General features: G+C 40.9%; 2 protein-coding genes across 3 annotated transcripts; one reads left to right on the forward strand and one right to left on the reverse strand.

Moving 5' to 3' along the window:
• Positions 1–3,908: 3,908 nt before the first annotated feature.
• LOC4347922 (chitin elicitor receptor kinase 1) lies at positions 3,909–6,085 on the reverse strand. Its single transcript, NM_001422959.1, has one exon. It carries the CDS (start codon positions 5,886–5,888, stop codon positions 4,821–4,823), a length of 1,068 nt encoding a protein of 355 aa, NP_001409888.1. The 5' UTR covers positions 5,889–6,085; the 3' UTR covers positions 3,909–4,820.
• An 809-nt stretch (positions 6,086–6,894) lies between these two features.
• On the forward strand, positions 6,895–10,661 carry LOC4347923 (P-loop NTPase domain-containing protein LPA1 homolog). 2 transcript variants are annotated; one of them, NM_001422960.1, is made up of 7 exons: positions 6,895–7,198; positions 7,279–7,538; positions 7,644–7,725; positions 7,949–8,344; positions 8,526–9,266; positions 9,393–9,524; positions 9,954–10,661. In NM_001422960.1, exons 1-7 carry the CDS (start codon positions 7,055–7,057, stop codon positions 10,338–10,340), a joined length of 2,142 nt encoding a protein of 713 aa, NP_001409889.1. In that variant the 5' UTR covers positions 6,895–7,054; the 3' UTR covers positions 10,341–10,661. The 2 variants fall into 2 exon arrangements, with proteins under 2 accessions (NP_001409889.1, XP_066159998.1); XM_066303901.1 differs by having other exon boundaries at positions 7,035–7,198; positions 7,284–7,538; positions 9,954–10,629.
• The last annotated feature ends 8,127 nt before the right edge of the window (positions 10,662–18,788 follow it).

Here is an 18,788-nt window from a genome sequence, read left to right on the forward strand (position 1 = left end):
CGGAGAAAAATCGATCATATCCAAGATTTCATACACATTGACGCCCCAGTACGTAACATTCGCACGCACGCACGCGTGTGCAATGTTTGTGGAAAAACTACCACTACTAATTACTCCCTCATTCCCTAAATATTTGACGCCGTTAACTTTTTTAAACATGTTTGACCGTTCGTCTTATTCAAAAACTTTTGTGAAATGTGTAAAACTATATGTATAAATAAAAGTATATTTAACAATAAATCAAATGATAGGAAAAGAATTAACAATTACTTAAATTTTTTGAATAAGACGAACGGTCAAATATTTTTAAAAAAGTCAACGGCGTCGAACATTTTGGGATGGAGGTAGTGTGTGTGTGTATATATATATATATATATATATATATATATATATATATATATATATATATATATATATATATATATATATATATATATATATATATATATATATATATATATATATATATATATATATATATATATATATATATATATATATATATATATATATATATATATATAATCTTTCGTGTATACTATATTATTGTTATTCACGCACGGTTGCAGGCAGGCAGGAGGACGCAGTCTGGTCAGCGCGCCGCTTAATTGGTCCATTCATGGCCGGGTCAGCACAGGCTAACTAGAGTAGTATATATATACAACAAATTAAGATTTATATAAAATAATAGTAATGCCCCCCACCTCCCCGGCCCATGTGTTTTCAGCCTCTGTACGTTTGACTATATACACAGGATCCACATATATGCATGATGCACGATAACCATGCGCTGCACAAAAGCCAATTTCAAATCATCACTTCAACGCTGTATGCTGTGCTGTTGTGTTGCATTCCTGACACAGTTAACTTTTAATATAACTAGGAAGTTAGCCCGTGCATTTGCGCGGGTAAGTTTTTTTTAATAGAACACATCAGGTGACGTCTATGTTGTTCATCGGCATTTTGCTTTGATAATTTTAGCAAGATATTTTTTTGGTTTTAAAATATATAATATTTAATACATATGTATAAATAATTATCTATGATCTCTTTATTATATAGAAAGAAGTTCGATTCAGTTTGTTTGGAAAATGTGTCTAACAAATCAAGTGTAAATTAGAAATAAGTTGTTTTGTCATTTTTAATAGAATGTTTACTTGTTTTTTTAACAAATTCTAAAGAACTATTATTGTTAATAAATATGTTTTATTTGTACCATAAAGTAGTTCTCCTTCTAGTCGGTTTAAGTTGATGCAAGTTGTTACATACTTATTTATAAATTAATAAAGACATGTCATATACCTCGCTTCCTTGTGATTTGTGTGATCTATACTATATTTTTCAAAAGAACATACCTAGTTAGCATGAATCCAAAATTTTCAATTTAATAGTAACAAATATAACTTTTCAATGAACTATATACTGCGAACCTTTGTGCGGTTTATATGTGTAATATATAGGAAAGATGTAAGGCCATTAATGTCTAAGCATTTTAAAATTATTACAAAAATGGAACATGCGATGGTTAGTCCAATTTTAGTGAATGCAAGAACCAATTTTTTTGCGAACTTATTACGTTTTCTCTAAATAGTTCAATTGAGTCCCTATTGACATATTCTATTACTTGCTTTATTTTATATTTTATACCAGTTCAAAATATAGGCTTCATGGATCTTTAAATCTTTGGTTTAATTATAAATAGAACAATATTTAGATTAGAAATAAGATGTGTAGCTTTGAATTTATGCATGTTTTAATATTGTTTATTATTTCTCACTATATAAACAGGAATGGGTAGAGTGGAGAGCTCAAACCGAGAAGGGATGGGACGAGTAATGTCGTGTTGTGCGTATGTGTGGGGGAGGGCGAAGTAGAGGGGTGGTTTTTTCGATTTTATCTAAATGATTTAAGTGAAACCGATGAACCATTATTTTCTCACATTTTCTGTTATTTTATCTAATGTTTAAGACATAACACATCGTGGCTTACGATTTTCCTAAAAGTATATATGATGGATCTACCCATTTAAGTGGAAACTGATGGTCAGAAGGCATTTTTAGGAAATTTAATGGACTTTTAGTTTATAATGTATACATCTAATCTAATATTCTAAAATATCGATTTGGTCTGCCAATTTAAATGAAAATCAACGTTGGTATTTACGTAAATTTATAGAGTAAAATATTTTATATCTTTAAATAATAGAAAAACCTATTTTAAATATAATCAATTTTACCAAGTACGTATGGTTTTTTCTTATTGATTTTATAGTAATTCTGTGCGTGGTTTTTTTTCTTGTTTCTTCCATGTACGTACGTAACAGAGTAACGAAATAATTAGTTTCTTTAAAATAAAATACATCTAATATAATGACCTACCTAAAATGTCGGGTCCACCAATTTAAGTGAAAATATAATCTAATGGTCTAAAATATTGGATCCACCAATTTAAGTGAAAATCGACGGTCAGATTAGATAGAGCCATGTGGCGGCCTAGGAGCGTTTGTACTAGTCTCACGTGGCGGCTTGAGAGCGTTTGTAGGAAGTTTAATGGACTTGTAGTATATAATAGATGATTAACAATTCATCGTATTAAAATATATATACACCATCCTTTCCAAAATAAATTTATTTAATTTTTTTTATGATCCATATTTTTTATTGTTATTGAATGATAAAACATAAATAGTAATTTATGTGTGCCTTATTTTCTTTTTAGTTTTTTCATAATTTTGTAAATAAGACGAACGGTCAAACACTATATACAAAAACCGACAAATAAACTTAATTTGGGACGGAGGGTGCATTCCACTCCACTCCATACATGCATGGATGAGTAATGGTATAGTAGCAGTTGATCAAAATATCTAGTACTCCAGTATCTAAGAGGAAGGATAATAGTAAAGCTCAGATCATACTATTAGCCCATCTTAAAACCAACATATATAATAGATTAGTTATAAAGTTGGCTACATTTTTCTTCTTATCTCTCTATCTCTTACTTATACATTTAATGTATTAGTCTTAGGCCCTGTTTCTTTCAATTTGGGATTATTATAATCTAGATTATTGAGTCAGATTAATATAAGCTAGATTGTTATAATCTGTAGTAGAATAAGCGGTTAGTTGTTTCTTTTCTAGATTATTAGAGCCTAGATTATTGGGTTTGCAAGTCTAAAGAGGGAGTGGGGTGGCATGGTGGGTATTTTTTCACCCAATAATCTAAAAAAAGCTCACATAAATGAGCTTATCAGATTATAATAAGCTAGGCTCCAGATTATAATAAGCTACTTTAATAAGTTGTCTGTTTCTTTCAGCTTACTCTCAATAATCTAGATTATAATAATCCCAAGCTGAAAGAAACAGAGCCTTACAGCTTGTATTAAGCTTATAGTAAGTTTATAGCTCACTGTTATCCTTCTATAAGGCTACCTAGCTACCTGCAACTGTTGTATGCTGTCTCCATCGCCCCATCGGTTACTATCTACTCCACTATATACGGTAATATCATGCCTGAGAGGAGATTTAATTAAAAGAAATATTAATTAGCTAGAGAAATATTAATTGGAGGGAATCAACGAATTGAATCGACACAACGCAATCGACTCGACTGCTCGAGTACGCAGATGGTGGAGGAACAAACCCAGATGCTTCCTTTAATTCCACTCCCAGCTGGTCAAATAAGCGATCCGTTCATCATATCGACCGTTGCCCGGCCTCTAAAATATCAATGTACTACTCCACTAGTAATTACAATTAATTCTCAAACGTACGTAGCTAGGTTGTTTCTCATTTTGGTATATATGTTCTACTCCTTACTTTTTCATCCTTTTATGCCTTTTTCACGATAAATTAACATTACTGTATGTATCACTCTTACAAGCAAGCAAACAAAAAAAATAAACAAATGGTATAACCACATTAATTATTTAATTAGTTGTTTGTTTAATTCATGTGCACGAAAACACAATATCGATATAATGTATAAATAAATAATCAGAGGGAGCATGTAGCTTCTTCAATTCCTTCCTCACGTTGACCTGATAACAGTGTACGTAGACACATCGATCATATTTTAAATTATAATTAAGTATAACGATAGATGCATTCTATAGATGCGACTTTTGAATTGACCGAACTACTACCACAGACAGAGTAATAGTAGCTACGAGCTGGGTGCATAAGGTGCAAAAAGGTCAAAATAGATCGATGCTCCTGATCCAGCGGAGCTACTAGTCATAATTCCATGCTCATTTGTTGTTTTTCATGACAAATTAACAAACAAACTTGCATGACCAGGTTGGATGTATGATTGATTGTTGTAGCGGCCGGGCTAAAACAAGGAACAGATGGCTTAAGTCAAACTTAAGAAATGGTCACTGTCAGATATGATATGGAACCAACCATTGCAAGAGGAGCTAGGTATACATGTAGCTGGTCAAATGCATATTTGTACAGAAGAAGTAGCTAGTGACTTTTGTTGTGTTTTATTCCGTGCTGGTCAGACTGAAGAGAAAAAAAAATTTTGGGCGCAGAGAAGACAAGCTTAGTATTAGCACCGCGCACGTAATAATGAATTGAATGCAGAGTTTGGTCAAAGAAAAGGTAAGTTCCTCCATCCACGTACGAATTGATGTTTGTTTGCTAGTCCTTGGTTTTTCTTGTCAGGCAGTAAATAGTGGATGAATTTGATAGGAATCATGAATGAATTAGAGGAAAGAAGAAGAGTAGTTTGGCGGGCGGAATTAGTACCGAAACGAAAGAAGGCCCAAATATTGAGTTGGGCCTTGGAAACATGAGAAGAGAAGAAGCAGCTGGGCCTCAGCGCGGGGCGAGCGAGACAGACGAGAGGTGGGCCTGCGGGCGCTGAAGCGAGTGGTCCCAAGCCCGTGAGTCGAGGTAGGCCTTGGATATCTTTCCGGCGACCCACGTCATCTCCGGCGGTGGCGAGGCGGAGGCGCACCGCAGCCCCACATCCAGCAGCCTCTCCGCCACCGCCTGCGGGAACGAGTCGCCCAGCCTCCTGTCCACCCAGCTCCTCACCCGCCCGTTGGCCCGCGCCGCCGCCGCCGTCTCAACCACCGCCTCCCGGACCCGGTACGTGGTCGCCTGCTCTCCGGACAGCAGCTCCAGCAGCAGCAGCCCGAAGGCGCGCACGTCTGCCTCCCGCGACGGCTCCTCCTCATCTTCCAATTCCGCCAACTGCGCCGCGCCCATGTGCGTGAGCCGCGCGCGGAGGCCGGGGTCGGAGACGAGCACGGTGGAGGAGGAGACGCGGCCGTGCACGGCGGCGGCATGGTGGTGGATGTAGTCGAGGCCTTGGGCGACGTCGGCGGCTACCTGGACGCGGGAGAGCCAGGTGCGGAGGGCGGTGAAGCTGGGGTTGCGAGGGCTGCGGAGGCAGGCGCTCAGCGTGGCGGCGCCCGGGGGTAACTCGTAGGCGATGTACAGGTGGGCTCCCGCGACGCAGCCGCCCAGCAGGGGGGCGAGGCTGGTATGGTGGTACCTGGCGGTGGCGGCGAGTAGCTTGCCGGTCACGGTGTCGCGTGGAGGTGGTGCGCGGCGGAGCTGGAAGAGGGCGGCGTGGCGGCCGCGCAGGGTGCAGGGCCAGTAGGTGGAGGCCGGGGCGCGCTTGGCGAGGAAGTTGTTGGTGGCGCCGGCGACCTCCTGGAACGGGTAGAGCACGGGCGGATCCGGGAGGGAGGCGCGGGCGGCGGCAAGGGAGCTTGAACTGGAAGACGCGGCGCTGGCTGTGCTACCGGAGATCGACGAAGAGGCCGGGCCCGGCCGCCGGGAAGAGGAGGAGGAGGAAGAGGTGGTGGCCGAGGAGCGGCGGGATCGGGAAGCAACGGAGGAGACGGGCACTGCGTCGGATCTGGACTTGCACATCTCAATTCCTCTTCTTCTTCCCCAATCCAATCTAATCTAATCCAATCCTCCCCAACTCCCAATTCGATCTCCGCTCCCCTGTCCTGCTGCTGCTTTTTTTTTTTGATAGCACCTACTACTCCACTCCACTACTTCCTACACTTGTTGTGCAACAGTACAGCTAATTGGATTTTATGCCTTATATATTTTATGATTTTAAAATATATCATTTCTAGTGTCATTATAATTTTATAAATATTCAAATAATACCTCTAGATACCTCTACTTTATTTTCTATTATTCTAAGACTAAATTGCTTTTCCTTTTTCCTTTATCCCCTTCTTTTTTCTTATTCTCTCTGGATAGAACATTTGGCTAGAAGATGAAACTAACAGGGTTTTCTGGCAAAACACGTGCCAATCATGATCTAGCTACATCTAGACAAGGGGAGGGCGGTGCATTGGAGACGATAGGGGTGTAGGTCGTGTTCTAACAAGCAGTGGGGGTATAAATCTATTGGATCTCGGGGGAGGGGGTAATGTATAGCTTGACGCAATTGATGCCATTTGCTTACAACACCATTGGCATTTGGTTGTCATTGACGCTGCTACAGTGCTACTGTAGATGCATTAGATGTTATGGCCAACAACACGACGACGGTGTCAAAAGCAGCCAACAGGACGTGCTGTTGTCGTCCAGTAGACCCAACGCTTCTGGCTTAGCGCTCAAGTCCACCCTCGCCGTGTCAAAGGACTCCAATGCGTCACAAAAGCCTTCATTCTGATGAGTTTGAATTCGGTCCGGTAGATATCCATATACAACGATAATGGCAGGCTGGCAGTGCTACTTGATACTTCAGGTTTAGACTTTACTATTAATAATTAAAATTGTAATAATTCTAAGTTAAAACAAATAGGGCCTTATCTGGCTAGCAATATAGTGGTACTATTTTGATTTGATTAGAGCTCCTTTTTATTTATTTGTTTTTTCTTTCTTTTACATAGCCCCGGTAGAAAGTGTGTTGGGTGAGGTTGGGCTAGGTGCGGTGCAGACGGTGTCGGGGGGTGCAGGGCAGGCGCAAAAGGAATTACGGAATTGCCCCAACCAAGGAGGAGACGGAGGGGAGGGCAAGAAGAAGAAGGACGGTGCAGAGGAAAGGAAAGGATTGGAATTCCAGGGGCGACGACATGGCCGCCGTGCAGGGGCAGGGGCAGGGGAAGCTCCTGTACATTGTGGTGGTCGACGACGATGGCGCCACCTTCCGCTACACGCGCTCCCTCCTCCACAGCACTCTGCAGCTGATGGGATGCAAGCCGCGCCATGCCTTCGAGGTGAGATAGGTTTCCCCTCCCCTCTCTTCCCATCAATCCATTCCATTTATCTTGTCGATTGAGATCCCCCCCCGCCGCAGATCAGCGGCAGGGTGTTCGACGAGATCCGAGGTCACATGGGCGGTGACATGGCCATGGGCGGCGGCGGTGGCGTGCAGCGCTACGAGCTGGCCGCCGACGCGGAAGCCGCCAGCCCCAGGCAGTTCCAGTTCGAGCTCTACAAGCGCCGCACCACCCTTCTCATCCCTCGCCCGCTCTTCCTCCGCCTCGTCTGCCACGCCCTCGCCCTCTACAAGTATGTCGCCCCCGACCAGCGCTCTGATCTCCACCGAGCCTGCAGGTCTCCCTCTCTCTCTTCTTCTATTTCTAACATTTCTTCTCTTCAGATCCCCCATGCTTCTTCTCTACTGGAGTAATACATATTCTTCTTCTTTTCTTTGGTTAGGATCCGGGAAAGGAAGGAATCAGTCACCATTCTTCTCTGCGGAACCAGCGGCTGCGGCAAGTCTACTCTTTCCACCTTGCTGGTTGGTCTCCTTCTCTCTTCCTGGGATGTTTACTTTCTTCATGCCACGGCATCCTCTCATTCGCACCAGGATAACAATCATCCTTCTAATAAATGTGTTGTTCCATGTTTTACCTATATAAGACAGACAAACAGAACAACAACTACACCCATGCCTTGCTGCTCTTGAGCAGCACAGCACAGTGTATATATGCTTTCTAAGCTGGACCTTATTCTTTCAACAGGGGAGCAGATTAGGAATCACTACTGTAGTCTCCACCGATTCCATTCGCCACATGATGCGGAGCTTTGTTGAAGAGAAACAAAATCCCCTTCTCTGGGCATCTACCTATCATGCAGGCGAATGCCTCGACCCAGTAGCGGTCGCTGATGCTAAAGCTAGGCGCAAAGCCAAAAAACGCTCAGGCATCTCAACGACCTCAACCATTGATTTTGATAAAACCAGGCCTCTCAATGACAAACCTGACGGCAAACCAATTGGGAAGAAGCAGATGGCCATAGAAGGCTACAAAGCACAAAGTGAGATGGTCATTGATAGTTTGGATCGGTTGATTACTGCCTGGGAGGATCGCAAGGAATCAGTTGTTGTTGAGGGTGTTCACCTAAGCCTTAATTTTGTGGTACGTGCTTCCTAAACTGTTACCATTATTTAGTTTCCCAAATTTATATTTTACTCTATTTATTATGCCAATAGAAATAGATACACTATACTCACTGCAAAGTGCAATGATAGGCTTCTTCATGCATTCATCTATCCTAATTTAACCTTGTTGGTTTTATCGAATCATTTTGATATTTCAGATGGGGCTAATGAGGAAACATCCTTCTATAATACCTTTTATGATCTACATATCCGATGAGGGCAAGCACACCGAGAGGTTTGCCGTACGTGCAAAGTACATGACACTTGACCCAACAAAAAATAAGTACGTCAAATACATCAGCAACATTAGAACTATCCAAGAGTACCTCTGCAGCCGAGCCGACAAGTACCTAGTTCCCAAGGTGAACAACACTAATGTTGATCGGAGTGTGGCTTCTATCCATGCCACTGTCTTTAGCTGCCTCCGTAGGAGAGCTGCTGGTGATCAGTTATATGACCCTGCTACAAACACAGTGGCAGTTGTAAACGAGGAATACAAAAACCAATGTGTGGCCAACTCCATGAGTTCCAAGGGGATGTTCAAATTGATTCAAAGGTTAGGATCCTCAAGAAAGCTCATGGCCATTGTCAATGTGGATGGATCTGTTTCAAAGGCTTGGCCGGTTGAGTCCAGCAGCGGGGATGGAAAAGGCGGTTCGGAAAATGGCAGTAAGAAATATGTAGGCGATCCAATATACGGGCCTCTAAATATTGGAAGGGCAGAGTCAGTCAATCTCCAGTTTGGCGCTTTCGGAATAAGTGCCTGGCCTACTGATGCAGGCTGTACAAGTCAAGCTGGAAGTGTCAACGAGTCATGGGACAATGCTAATGAAGGCACTGGAAGCCATGTTCCTTCTTCTTCTGGTTCTCCTAAGAAGTTGGATGGACATTGTAAAGAGGTACACATTTTTATTCCTTACATTGTCATGTGACTGTTAGTGGAGAGAGAATTACTAATACAGGAAGTACTGCCGACCTGCAATCTTATTTTTCTGCTTTATCATGTGCTTTTTTGGGGGGATTAGATTAAAGAATCAGCAGCGGCATCTGGAAGTGATGATGACGAAGAAGAAGAAGAAGAAGCGGCTGATGTTCCACCTAATTCAGGGAGTGAGGAGGACCTAAGTGAAGAAGACATAAGGGCGATCCATGAGGAGGTGAGACAATGTGGTCTGTTACATTAATCTTCATCTATGTTGGTACAGCTTACTGTTTCGTTGTGGTGACTAATATTTCTTAAATTAAAAAAACTAGAGATAAATCTTGCATTCAACTTATGTTGGTGATGATTGTTTTGCTTACCTATGATAAGTTCTGAATGCTTAGATATCAACAGGAAAGATCCATAACATGTGAAATATAAAGGCAGTTTGAGCCCATCATACATTAGGGTTTTGAACAAAAAGTGTAATATGGTGTATTAAGGTATAAAAAATAAAACCACACTAATTTGAGGATCTGAAGATGATGTTCTGAAACCTAGGTAAGAGGTGGTTATCTTCTGTTGGCTATGTTACGCTTTTATCATGATTAACAAACTGTTCGAATCCACTGTGAACATCTTTTTCTGGTAACTTGCATGATAGATGGAAGGTTCCGTCGATGAAGATTGCAATAGGTCTGATGAGGAATATGATGACCTGGCCATGCGTGATTGCATGGAGAATGGTTTTTTGACCGACGATGGTGTTGTTCACACCGTATTTGATGGCAACGGACAGAAGCACAGCACATTGAGAAAGCGTCAAGTTAATTTGCGTACCCTATCAAAGATCGACTTAGACTCTCCTGACACTGCACGCTCTTCTTCTGCTCTTCCTATTAGCGCAAGCAGCAAGCGAAATGGCACAAGGAGGTGGAAGCGGTCCTTGAGTGAATCATTTCGTTCACGGCCACGGAGTGCTCCATCTTTAGTGGAATTGACGCCAAAGCACAAGGGCTCAGCCGTTCCAGAGGTGGCTCCCGACAAGTAGAACTGCATATAACCAGGGTATATCTGCCTAACTAGTGTTTTGCAGGAGGCCTAGACTTAACAGATGAATAACCGATTTTTTTTTCTTTCTTTCTGGTCTTTAACCCTCATGCCTTTTTTTTCCTGGACTTGGAGAGGATGCAGATAAAAATTCACACAGCGTGATTCTTTTGGGAGTTATGTTTTCTGTTTGCATATGCCTAAGCTGTAAATGATGAAAATACAGTATATGTACTGTCTGAACCCTCCGAGATGTAGAGAAGTTTGAGGCAATGTGTTGTTCTTATCAATGCTGCACATCACCAATTTACCTTGACAGGCATGCAATTCTATGATCTCTGTTGTGTATTAGATCCACATCAGATTGTAGTGTACTAGATTACCAATGCTGCTAAACCGACATTCAGTTTTTTCTAGGCCCTGCTTTATCACTCTTTCGTGCTCTAGCCCTGAACTGTAGTGTACTTTTTTTTAAAAAAAAAGATAATGGAAACTTTATTGATGTTAGTCAATTCCATCAAGGTGATCCAATTGCCCTAGGAATACTTCTGTTCTCTGCGTAGTTAAGATGTACACATAAAACATACACTCATACTAAAAGAAAGAGATCATAGGGAATGTTAAGGACCATCAATCCTGAGATTAGATTGTTACGTACTTACCACTTCTCGAGTAGTATGTTTTTGGGTAAAACACTTCTCTCGAGTCTTGATCACCTTGTCTTATTTTTTTTTAACGACTCGCACAAGACGGTGCGAAGTTCTATTGATAGAGCATGAAAAAATTACAATATTACAACCATAAAGGGTCGTAACCAGGAAAAGGAAAAAAAAACCACCACCCGCATACCGACAGCGCCAACATATAACTCGGAAGAAGGCTAGCACCGGACCGACCGCCTTGTCTTTATCGTTGACCAGTCACATCCACCAGGTCCTACAAACCAGGCTTTTGAAAAATAACTCATGTATGGCTTCAGTGAGTAAAAATAACTCATGTATGGCTTCAATGAGTAAGCAAGAAAATAGTCAGCAAAGAAGAAAAGACAGTTTTTTTTAATTCAAAACCACAGGATAAGTGGTTTCATGCCATTAGGCACTCTACCCCAGCAAGCCCCCAAACATGTGTACCACACTACGTGGTGGAGGTATTTCTGACGCAGTACGTGAGATGGACCAAACAGAACGTGCAAAATGGCATTAATAGAAAAGATATCTAAAGAGCCCCTTAAAATTATAGGAATAAAAAAACAGAGGAATAAGAAAAACAGAGGAATGCAATTGTAAAACAGAAGACTGTGAAATACAGAAAAAAAAAACATAGGAATGACCGTTTGATTGGACCACAGGAAAAACATAGGAATCAGATTAGAGAGATAGACTAATGAAATTTTTCAAGGGGTCAGACCTATTGCTAGCTTTCCTCCAAAATATACATAGGATTACCCATTCTATAGGAATTTTGAAGGATTGTATATTATTCAATCCTTTGTTTCAAAGACCTTTACAGGATTTTTTTTCCATAGGATCAAAATCTTAGAAAATTTCTATATTTTTCATACAAATCAAAGGGCCCTAAGTGTTTCATCTACCCTTGAACTGTAGTGTACTATTAGATGATTAACAAAACCAAATGATAAATAATACAAAACCAAATGGTAAATAATAATAAGGCAATCTGATGTGCGGTCCTACCGGATTTACTAAACCGTGTTGGATGGGGTTACCGTCACCCCACGGTTTATTGGTTATCACAGTAATTGTGCAGTTACCATGAAAACCGTACGATTGAGGTATACCGTGGTTTCAGAAACTAGAAATATTATCATATGTGATAATTACAATAACCTACAGTTTTATAAATCTTGGGTCTATTCACTGGGTAGAAAAGAATTAGGGACATTTAATTAGGGATAATTATTTGCCACTGGCTGTCTATGATATGTGGGCCCTTATGTGTCTATGACATGTGGGTCCAGTGGCAAATAATTTAGCACCACTCGTAAGAGTGGCAAATAGTTAATTATTCCAAAGAATTAAGGGGGTGTTTGGGAGAGAGGGGCTCAAAAACATAAGTTCCTCCCCTAGGGACTTATGGTTTTGAGTTTAGCTCCTCTCTCCTAAACACCCCCCTAAACTCTTTTTTTCTTACAACACCAAAAGGGGAAGAAACAAGGAAGGAACATCTTTCTGGTCGTTTTGAAGATTTCCATATATGCTCTGCAGAGCAGGCATGAAACCAAAGCCAAATTACTTGAGCAGAGCAGCCGGAGCAAGACAGACCCAAAAGGATCTACGATGCGGAATTTTTGGGGCAGCGCAACATAGAAAAGTCAATAATTCCAGCTAATGAAAATCAAGCGAGAGCATGTTCCTGTGGCACAGATTTTCGAGTCTAAATTCTTAAATCGCGTCAAATATGTTATAGCTGTTGATGCTTTTTCGTGGCCAACACACGATCACCTAACAATTTACGGTGTAATCAACGGAGTCGTCAAAATCGATAGATCAAAATCGGCCAGTGAAACTGATTTCGAGATTAATTCACTTTCGCGGAATCAAGCGACTAATTTACAAGCAAATTAGCAAAGAGGATAAATATCGTACTTACGTGACGACGAACGACTAGTTTTCGAGCAAACTAGCAAAGGATTACCTCCTCGCTTTCGTGGAGAAGCACGACCGTTTTTCAACGCAAAACGGTAAAGATTAACCAAATCCTAGGATTGCTAGAATTCAGCCATAAAAGCAAAATAGAAAATAACGGAAAAGTAAAGAACGAGGAAAATAATAGATTGATAGATTGTTCGGGCTTCCTTTCTGCCGACGCAGGGACTGACTTTATAAGCACCACAGGCTGCATCAACGATCTCCTTTTTCTGCTATCGTTCCTTCCTATCCGGATTCCGGACTGGTATACTGCATGCAATCAATCAATGATCTTCTATAATCCACGACACCTTGTGGCCTCCTGTAGCCTATTCCTCCACAAAGGATCCGGATGCTTTCCTGCATGTAAGCTGCACACTGACCCTATGTGGACTACTACTTGCAACACACCTCTGATTACATGTCACCAAACCAGGTTAATTGCTGCAGCCACACCCAACAGTTTGCACACACGATCTCTTAGTGCATCACAAATTCCTGCACCTTCAAACTGAGTATATTTTCCAAGTAAATCATTTGACAGTTTTATCATTTTATTCTAAAACAATCCAGCCTGCACAAATGCATTAACTATAAGCCAAATTATGATGCAAACACATGCCCCCCTGTTTTCGGTATAATTAGAACTTTTATTTTACCGAAAACACTAGAAAAATTAACCACTCATGATTGACTATACTCTAAATGTGATGTTAGTCCTAAGCCAATCCACAGTCGTCCTCCCAAAACGATACTTAAATAAGTATCGATCTTGGGACCACCCATAGTCGTCCTCTCAAAACGATACTCATAAGTATTCGTCCTGAGACCACCATAGTCGTCCTCTCAAAACAATACTCAAACAAGTATCCGTCCTAAGACCATCCATAATCGTCCTCTCAAAACGATACTCAAATAAGTATTCGTTCTGAGACAATCAAACTTCCTGCTATACACTAGGATAAAATATTTTCCAGTATTTTCCACTAAGAACTTTAATCAACCTTCACCCCTCATAAAGTAAACAAACTTATTATTCCCAAAACCAATAGAAAAAATCGTTTGCCATACTAACTTACCTATTTGAAACGATTTTTCACTTATTTTTTTATAAGCCTTGACTACTCTAGTTTAATCAAGACCTACACCCTGTAAAAGCTCCTAATCTATAGATCGGCGATATAATTCATCAAAGTATATTTCACAACCCATCACCGAACTTTTCCATCTTACCTAGTCTTTACAAGTAATTACCAGAGAAACTCATAATTCATTTGATTCAAATTTTACTACTAATTCGGTCATCCCTAATGTCCACTAAACCGAATTAACCTAACCTCCAACTCGATCTGGTCATGATACTACACTATCAGTAGCTATTAACCACCAGTTACTAGCTCGGCCAGAACGACAAGACAAGCCCCTGTCTCCATTGCATTCAGCTGGCCGAACCATCATACTCCAATGACGCAGTACACTACTACTAGAACGTAGCACCAAGACCACACGCATGCACTGTGTACCCCTATCAGAACTACCAGGAGCCAGCACTACTGCATGTATTCACCTCGGTGCTAACTACTAGATAAATCGGCTTCCACTGAATTGCTACGCAAACTAACACTACTATTTAAGCCGATTTATTCAATATAATCACACCTCTACTAATCAGATAACAAGAAAACTGTTGCGTCAAGTAATTTGCTTTGCTATTTTCCTCCCTGAATATATGACGAACAGTAAAGGTATATGACAAATTAATTAAATCTAAACATCGGTCTAAATAACTATTTAGCAGTCCATAAAAATACTAAACTTCCCATTAATCAATTGAACTACTAAAAGTGAAACATCAAAAGCATATGCATCCCTCGCACCAATATTTACCAAGCTTTGCAAACCAAATAATAGAGCATCTACTCGGTCTAAAGTGCAAGGATACTCTAAACAGACTGATAGGGACCGATGTGTCATAAGCAATATTACTTAGTGAAATTAAAACAGTACCAGCTCCTTGCCAACTCACACAAACTATATACGACCGAAATAATTTCTAAAGAGTTATAAAAAAATCACGGTTATTTCTAGCACCTAAATATTTCGGTCTCTAAAAGTGATAGCAACACCTACAACTAATAGTCAATATGCAAGACTATACGGTAACATCCCTCCATAATATAAAGACACATATGATATCCAAGGATAAGAATAAAACCATGAGGGATAAGCATACATACCTGAGAATTGATTCCATGATATAGGTATCGGTGGCATAAGTAAAGAATATGAATAATGTGGTGGCGAAAGAACCTGACGATTGGATGCAAACCATTGATTTGGTGCATGCCTCCGTAACTCCCTTCTCCTCTTTTGCCTCCACTTCTCTTTTAACATCTTTTTCATTATGCACCTGAACACTTCCTTTAGGAACCCATGCCATACCTCTATCCCTCAGCTTTTCTGCACTTAGTTTGTGTAACTGCTTCTTCTGCCAATTTGATAAGCTACATGAGTGTCTCGGTTGGCTACCATTGCCCACGAAGCTCTTCGGCGGATTCTGATTTGTTACTAAATCTGCCGAAGAAGACTCTCGCTTCATACTTACATTGTGTAAATTTTCTAGTTGTTGTACACGTGCATGCCCCCCAGGTTCAATAACCTTTGTCTGAAACTGAAGCCTTTTGTACACTCACACGTGCACCAGCAGCTAAGCCCTTTTCTTGACCTCTAGACTTCAGCACCCAGATTTGCTTCCTTGTTGAACTACCTCCCGACTGTGCCGAAGACTTCTTCATGCTAGACCACCTAGACTGGTTTCTTTTATCAAAACGGTCATCCTTGGCATGTGACTTTCTTGGAGTTGCAAATTGCAACCGGCCTTCATTAATAGTTGATTGTATTCTCTGACAAAAAATATTACAATCACTAGTACAATGATCGAACGAATTGTGCCACTCACAATAAATTCGTTCTTTTAAATCTGGAAACGATGGCATGGCATAGTGATCAAATAATCTAATATAATCATTTTTCAACAAAGCATCAAAAATATGATCACACATAGTCCAATCAAAAGTATACTTCTTTTCCTTTAACTGACACTTTTGTGGAGACGGTTTTAAAGCTAAGCAAACAAATGATTCAGATTTGCTATCTACCCATTCAGCTACACAGTTGCTTATATTTCCCTTATCCAATGATTTAGAAGTATCCACAATTTTATCATCAGCCTCATTAACATTTTCCAATTTTAATTTTGTGCCTCTAGCTCTAGATTGATCACAAGCAAACCATGTAGACATAAACTTTGGCAATGATGATATGGAAAATTTAAACACTTTACTATTGCCAATAAGAAAATTAACCTCCCCAATCAATCCCTTGGAGTTATTCATGATGATATTACTAATGTAGGTATTATTTTCAGATAAATGATCAAATTGGGAAATAACTACATTACCTGTAGACTTTACCTGATTTGATATGTTGGAGAAGCATTCCGATTTTTTCACCTGGGTAATGCCTAGGTTCGTTCTTTGATGGCTCTCCAATATGTTCACCTTGTCATCACGATTTCGTGCTCCATCGTCAAGATGCTCATCATCGTCCTTAGCACGAAATTTAGTTGGCAAAACAAAAGGACCTATGTTTCCACATAAATCAAGCATAGCTACCTCCTTTTCATTAGCCGATAATTCTAAATTTATCGGCTTTCGTTGTTGATTAAAAATTGGTTTCGAACCCTTGCTTAAGATATATGCATTAAATTTCTCCTCCACATCTCTACAAATTTCTTCAATAAGGTTATCTATCTTGGAACCGAAATCCTCCACAAATTGCCCCCCAGCCGAACTTGCTAATTTGGTATCATTTGTTCTATGCGTTTCTTCGGCTTTATGCGTTGTGGACTGCACAAATGACCCATTTTGTTGAAAATTATTAACACTTGGTTTCGGCAATGGAATATGCTCGATGCCGAAACTCTGTGGCTGTGCAGGGGACAAACTATATGTTGTGGAATTATGTGGAGGTAAATGCTTGCTTGCTGAATTTTCACTAATTCGGCCATAATCATTAACATCACATGAAGCCGAATTATAACTTCTAGACACTATATAAGGTGAACCATAAGCATGAGAAGTAATCTCTGATTGAGCAGCATTTGGCATGGCATGTAATGAATTAATAGAATTAACTGGATAATTAATATTGTCATGGCCATACATGTCTTTCATCGGCAAAATTTGTTGTGTAGGAATAGGTTGTGAAATAATCGCCGATGAATCGAAACGTGCGTGTACTTATTGTATATTGCTAGCATTACTAAAATTTAAAGTATGTGAAGTACTTTGCATAGGCAGTGACATATTATTTTCGTAATTCAAAGATCTCGAATAATTATTTGAATAATCGCTACCAAATGCAATATGTCCATTAAAAATAGGTCTAGCAATATTTATATGAGAATTCACTGTACTAGCAAAATAATTTGAAGGAACAGGCAAAGTATTTGCAGATTGTACCTCGTAATTGATGTAGTGAGGTAGCGGTGTAGCACTCCTGTATGCCTCCATGTATTTTCCAATAAGTCTTTATTTATTTATTTTTTGTGCAATTGATCTGTACATCAACTAAATTTTATCAAAATAAAAAGCAGACAAGCACTGACCTGATGGCTTCTTTCTTCCCTTCTGTTAATGCAAGTGTGCTGCTGTTGTGTTTCTAGATTAGCGTACACTTTATCTCAAGCGGTGACTGGGCGGCTAGCAGAATTCCAGATCGGCGTGGCTCCAGCACGGCAACGATCAATCGCGTCAGATTGATCAGATAACCGTCAGCGCGCGCATGAGAAGAATAGCAGATAGATTATGGCCGAAAGATTCTACGACAAAAACCAAATAGTAGATCAAAATATTCGGCCGAACTACAGCCGAATAGATCGATGGTACAGGATTGATTTCGGTCAAATTAATATGACCGAAATTCTCGTCCCTAGCAGAGTCGCCAAAATATGTTGATGCTTTTTCATGGCCAACACACGATCACCTAACGATTTGCGGTGTTGACGGAGCGTGGGGCTCCTCACCGGGAGACCGCGCAGGCCCCCCTTTGCCGGTTCGGCCGGGGACTCAGGGAGAGATTCTAAGCTCTCTGTATGTGGAAGGCTCGCGAGACAGGAAACACACAAGACACGGGCGATGTATACAGGTTCGGGCCGCTGAGAAGCGTAATACCCTACTCCTGTGTTTTGGGAGATCTGTGTATGAAGGAGCTACAAAGTATCAGCCAGCCTCTCCCTTGTTCTGGGTTTCTAATCTGGAAAAGTCCAGTCCCCCCTCTCAGTGGGCAAGGTCCTCCTTTTATATCTTAAGGGGATACCACATGCACCATTTCTCTCTTTTTTTGTGGGGACTTACCCCCCCTTTTCATAAATGGACGGAGATTTGTATAGTTGCCGTCCGAGTCACCTTCTGATGAGACGGCCCACAACTACCTCCACTTTCGCCGGGAGCAGGTGCGACGTGGAATCGTGGCTGTCTGCTGACGACATGACCGGTATCAGACCAGTCACGTCGGTCATTCTTGTCCACCACGTGTCAGCTTAGCAATCTACATGCTCGCCCTTCTTCACACAACATCTTGCCTGTAATGGTTTAGGATGAAGCCTGGCATATATCTGACCAGGACTAACGTGCCATCTCTGGGAGGTAACACGCTAGCTCCAGCTGGGGACGAGCGCCTAGAAGCCCTCGTCCTGACGGGATGGGGCGAGGCGTGCGTCAGATCGCCTGTCGCCACCT

Source organism: Oryza sativa, chromosome 9, assembly GCF_034140825.1.
Source record: "Oryza sativa Japonica Group chromosome 9, ASM3414082v1".
Taxonomy (NCBI): Eukaryota; Viridiplantae; Streptophyta; class Magnoliopsida; order Poales; family Poaceae; genus Oryza; species Oryza sativa.

Bases quoted from the DNA above. Each gene is read 5' to 3' on its own strand.
- LOC4347922 (NM_001422959.1), bottom strand. From the start codon at position 5,888: ATGTGCAAGTCCAGATCCGACGCAGTGCCCGTCTCCTCCGTTGCTTCC.
- LOC4347923 (NM_001422960.1), top strand. From the start codon at position 7,055: ATGGCCGCCGTGCAGGGGCAGGGGCAGGGGAAGCTCCTGTACATTGTG. The intron at 7,199-7,278 runs GTGAGATAGGTT...CCCCCGCCGCAG, and splicing joins AGCCGCGCCATGCCTTCGAG to ATCAGCGGCAGGGTGTTCGA. The intron at 8,345-8,525 runs GTACGTGCTTCC...TTGATATTTCAG, and splicing joins ACCTAAGCCTTAATTTTGTG to ATGGGGCTAATGAGGAAACA.